The sequence below is a fragment of the Myotis davidii genome, unplaced genomic scaffold, assembly GCF_000327345.1.
Source record: "Myotis davidii unplaced genomic scaffold, ASM32734v1 scaffold125, whole genome shotgun sequence".
NCBI classification, from domain to species: Eukaryota; Metazoa; Chordata; class Mammalia; order Chiroptera; family Vespertilionidae; genus Myotis; species Myotis davidii.
Window position 1 is genome coordinate 4,158,507 of NW_006299390.1, and position 5,123 is coordinate 4,163,629.

A 5,123-nucleotide genomic window follows, 5' to 3' on the forward strand; every position below is an offset into this window, starting at 1 on the left:
TCACTATGACGTGCACTGACCACCAGGGGGCAGACGCTCAATGCAGGAGCTGCCCCCTCGTGGTCAGTGAGCTCCCACAAGGGGAGCCGCTCAGCCAGAAGCCCTGAGCCTGGCTCGCTGCTGGAGAGCGCAGCAGCGGTGGCAGGAGCCTCTCCCATCTCTTGGGGGCAGTGCTAAGGATGTCGAATTCCGTTTAGGCCCCAAGGGCTCCTGGACTGCGAGAGGGCGCAGGCCGGGTTGAGGGAACCTTGAGTGCGCGAATGTTGTGCACCTGGCCTCTAGTTACGATATAATAATGCCTATTATATATAAAATAGTAGCATTATCCTTAACGTGGCTGTGGATTACAGTGTCGTTAGTGAGGTGTCTAGATAAGACGCGTTCTTTTAGCTGTGTGATTCCTTGCCCTCACAGGCATTCTGCTTGCACCTAGGCGGAGTGAGGATGGCGGGTGTGTGCTGGGAGGAGAATAAGAGAACATTTCTGCGTGCTAGCTTTCCAATGCGTGCGCTTACTTAGGCTCTGATAAGTATATATATTAAAACAAAAGTGTGTGTGTGTGTGTGTGTGTGTGAAGAGGTCAAACACTTATTTACCCTAAAGGCTTTTCCCTTTATTATGCAGTTTTCAGGACTGTTTGGAAAGTTAAAATTGGGAATTTCTGTAATGATAAGTCCGGCAAATGCCCAAATTCTTTATTTCTGACTCTCCTTTTTATTTCTGTGCCACCTCCCTCCCTTTATGCCGCAAATACAGGCCCTATTGTTTTTAGAAATTTGACACGCTGGGTTTCAGCTTCCTTGTTTATAAAAGAGGATGTTGGGCCACATCTTTTGGGAAAAAAATTTTTTATTGATTTTAGAGAGAGACAAAGGGAAAGGGAGAGAGAGAAACATAGATGAGAGAGACACATCACTGATCCACTGCCTCCTGCAGAGCCCCTACTGGGATCGAGCCTGCAACCCAAGCATGTAACCTGACCGGTAATCAAACCAGTGAGCTTCTTGGTGCATGGGTGGATGCTTAACCACTGAACCACAAAGGCCGGCTGGACCACATGTTCAAGGTGGCTGTCTGTGCCAGTGTTGTATGACAACTAATGGAAATGATCTATAGTGCTCTGGTGGTTCAGAGGATATTAAAAATGCTCCGGATAATGATAATTTATGGGCTGATGATGATAATGTTTGATAGGTGCTCTCATTGTGTCAAGCTTTGTACTTTATATATATATCATCTCATTTAACCCTTACAACAATTTCATGGAATTTCTAAATTGTTTTCACGGCAGTTGTTAAAACATGAAGTTCAATTGAAAAAATGGAGAAACAGGATTAGAAGCAGAGGAGCTGTTCAAGGAATTGTTTCTGTTGAAGACAGTCGGTCTGGAGACTATTTTGTAGGTAAAATTACTGAATGTGACCTTACACAGTTACCAGAAAGAGCAATATTGCAGGTTTGTATGAATTTATGTCTTAACTAGTTGTTTTCACAATGTTTGTTAAAAGAGTGGTTTTATGAACCTTACATGAATGATGGAAGCCATATTTTGAGGAAATATTTTTTTATAATTAGCTGTTGGCTATCTCATTTTATGGAGGCTATACATACATTTGGAAGCTATCAGATAACTATGACAATAAAAAATAAAGAAATTAAAGCTGTAGGAAATAAGAATGAAAACAATGTTTTTCATTTCTCCTTCAAACATATATTGCCGTTTAAGGTGCAACAGATTTTAGGTACATGGCAATCAGCTGAGGAGGGAGCTGGGCGGCGAGGAATGGGGGGTCATAACTGCCCACACCTCATCAAACAGGCTTCCTCCAATCACGAGCCTTATTGTTACTGACATCAGCTGATGCCATAATTGGAGGTGGAGGTGGAGTGTGTGCAGACGCAACAGGGATGCGAGCGTTCTGAGCCCATGAAGATATCAAAAAACATAATTGACTGTGGGGATGAAAGAAATAAGGTCCTATTTGTTTTTTATAAAACAAGGTCCAGAGGAAGACAATGTAAGGCTGCCCCTCTACAATGTCAATAAAAATGTAATTCTTCTATGTTTTTACCCCACAACCCTTAGCACCTTTTTGCTTATTGTCTCCTGGTTATAATATGGCTTCTCCATTTTCAGCCTCATGTTCAGCTACCAGGTCAAAATAAGGGGAAAAGTCACAGTGGTAGAAGGCAGAAAGGTTGTCTATTTTTATTAGGAAAGCCTTCCCCAAGACTCCAGTGTCAAGACTTTCATTGATGTATTTTAAGCTAGAACTTTATCACCTGATCATGTCTAACTGCAAGATTGCTAGGCAGGAGGGTACTTTGAGAGGGATTGGGTGAGTTAATCAACCAGTTGGCCTTGTTACACCTGGATTAGAACTGCCAGTCATCAGCCTATTTGAAAGGGCATTCCCGCCCGGCTGGTGTGGTTCAATGGCTGAGTGTCGACCTATGAACCAGGAGGTCATGGTTTGATTCCTGGTCAAGGCACATGCCCAGGTTGCAGGCTCAATCTCCAGTAGGGGGCATGCAGGAGGCAGCCAATGGATGATACTCTCATCATTGATGTTTCTATTTCTCCCTTTCCTCTCTGAAATTAATAAAAATATATTAAAAAAAATAAAAGGGCATTCCGCCTTGCCAGAAAAGATTTGTTGGTTGCAGTAAAAAAGCAAAACCAAAATAAACAACAACAATAACAAAAAAAATCCCACACACAGCTGCAACAGATAAAAAGCAAGGGAGTATTTAAGAAGTCAGTACATAAAGGAACTCTGGTTTAATGCTCTTCCATCTCCCAATTCAAAGAGACCAAAAATGCCAACTAAGAAAGATCCAAAATACTCAGAGTCAGCAAACCATCTCATAATTTGAGATGGGTCTAACAGAGACTTGTACATAGAAACTTCAACAGTTATGACAGGTTATGAACTTATATGTTTTCTCATAAAAGGTTTTTCAATTTGATAAAATAGTGGTTAAAAAAAACAAAAACAAAACAGTCCAGGCTCAGTTTCTCTGGAGAACTGGGTACATATCCTGCATCAGCCATTTATTAGTAGTTTGACCTTGGGCAATGTCAGCCCTCTCAGCCCTTGCTTTTTACAACAGTCCCATCCTCACCTCCCTAACCAAACTCGAAACTTACGGGGAAGAGTTTATGTTGGGATAATTGAAGCTTTAGACTTCCTTTTGGAAAAACCCATCTCAGAATGTCAGAAACATGTAGAATTACTGGGGATGTTGCTCAGGACAGTGAAAACCATGGCCAGTTTTTGCATTTTAAATATAACTTTCTGATGTTGTCACGGATGGGGACTAGGCCCGCGGAGTGCGTCTGCCTCGGGCCGGCCTGCTGTGTGTGGGTTCTTGCCTTCGTGCAGGAAAGATTTCACCACATGAGTCCAGGTGATTTTGAGTCAGCTTATTAAAGCTGGGGAAGGCCCTAGGGCAGAAGCAGCACCAGGAGAGAGCCTAGGCCCTAGGTGGTCCTCTGCTTTTTCCCCCAGAAAGATTGCAGGGAAGAAGTGAGCCATGCTGTTAGGTCACCGGAAAATCAGAGAAAAGCGGGGCTGTGGAGACAGGATCAGGGGGTTAGCCCAGGATGAGCTGCCACTGCCTGCTGCCCCCTGGTGGCAAGTCTTGTGGGGATCTTTAGAGAAAATGTCATGCCCGACAGTTTCTAGAAGCTGGAAAAGGAAAAGAAGTGGATTCTTTTTAGAGCTTCCAGAAGGAATGCGGCCCCGACAACATCTTCATTTCAGCTCACTGAGATCTGCTCAGACTTCTGACCTCCAGGACTGCTAGATAAGCTTGTGTGTTAAGCCACTAAATTTGTGGAAACTTGTTACAGCAGCAGTAAGAAAAGCCCAATACGATAGGATATACTCTATCTATTTCCGTTCGGAACATTACTTGCCCAAACTGACATGTCGACTGTGAAGTGCATTTATTTAAAGCCTGGTTCATCTGACCCAAACGTCTGTGCTCCTCTGCTCTGGTGCACAAGCTCTGCTCTTATTAAAGGATGAGCCTGTGGCCCTAACCGGTTTGGCTCAGTGGATAGAGCGTCGGCCTGCGGACTCAAAAGTCCCAGGTTCGATTCCGGTCAAGGGCATGTAGCTTGGTTGCGGGCACATCCCCAGTAGGGAGTGTGCAGGAGGCAGCTGATCAATGTTTCTCTCTCATCGATGTTTCTAACTCTCTATCCCTCTCCCTTCCTCTCTGTAAAAAATCAATAAATATATATTTTTTTAAAAAAGGATGACCCTGTGGACTTTTCTCTTGAATGATTAAAAAAACACACAAAGTTCATGCCTGAGAACAGGCATGGGTGTGCTCCAGAGAGAGCCTGCCCAGCATCATTTGTCTTGAGGGGTTTCTAATCTCTCTTCTGGGGGCCAGAATCTTAGGGGAGGGTTTCAGCAGAATATTCCTCAGCTTTCCAGGTGCGTTTTAAATATGCCAATGCATCAAAATGAGTGTATAGGGGGGTTTGGGATTATCCTCTGGTCAGCTTCACTGCTTTGCTTTTATCTTGGGTCTGTCTGTCTGTACTTGGGTTTTGTTATTCGTTCCCCTGACTTCATCCATCCTTGGGTTTAGTGGCCACAAATGGCATGAATTGGGTTTCTGTTCTCTATTTCCCTGACCAGGGTGACTTAAGCTCTTTAATCTCTAGGCAGAGAGGAGAGGTATAAACCATTTGCTCTCAAGTGTCCTTGGTTAGGGAAGATAAGGCCTTGCGATTCACTAGCTGGCCGTAAACTGGTTAAATTGTTTGGCCTTAATTTTCTTGTCTCAGTTTCCTCATTCCACTCACCCAGGAATTTCCCTAGCTTCTTACTATCCTGCCTCAATATCGCGTCATGGGTTACGATCCTGCTTCCGGCCCCTTCTTCCAGCCTGGTTTCCCCCCTCCTCTTCCATGTGGAATGATGCAGAGGCCCTTGGGGATATAAGACTTACAGAGCCTGCCAGAGTGCTCAAGCAGGCGCTAGGAAAGAACAAGACTTTTGTGTTAAGTTTTTGCCTTTTTCAGGAGGAACAGCTGCGGATCTCAGGAATTAAATGACGTCCCCAAAGTCATATAACTATAACTCTGCAACCAGAACCTGGTT

General features: G+C 44.0%; 1 protein-coding gene across 1 annotated transcript in view; it reads left to right on the forward strand.

Moving 5' to 3' along the window:
- FBXL13 (F-box and leucine-rich repeat protein 13) overlaps positions 1-5,123 on the forward strand; it is a 138,315-nt gene that overhangs the window by 10,277 nt on the left and 122,915 nt on the right. Inside the window, exon 6 of the mRNA XM_006774947.2 lies at positions 1,292-1,403. Coding sequence (XP_006775010.1) covers positions 1,292-1,403 — 112 coding nt within the window. The remainder of the gene's footprint in view (positions 1-1,291; positions 1,404-5,123) is intronic.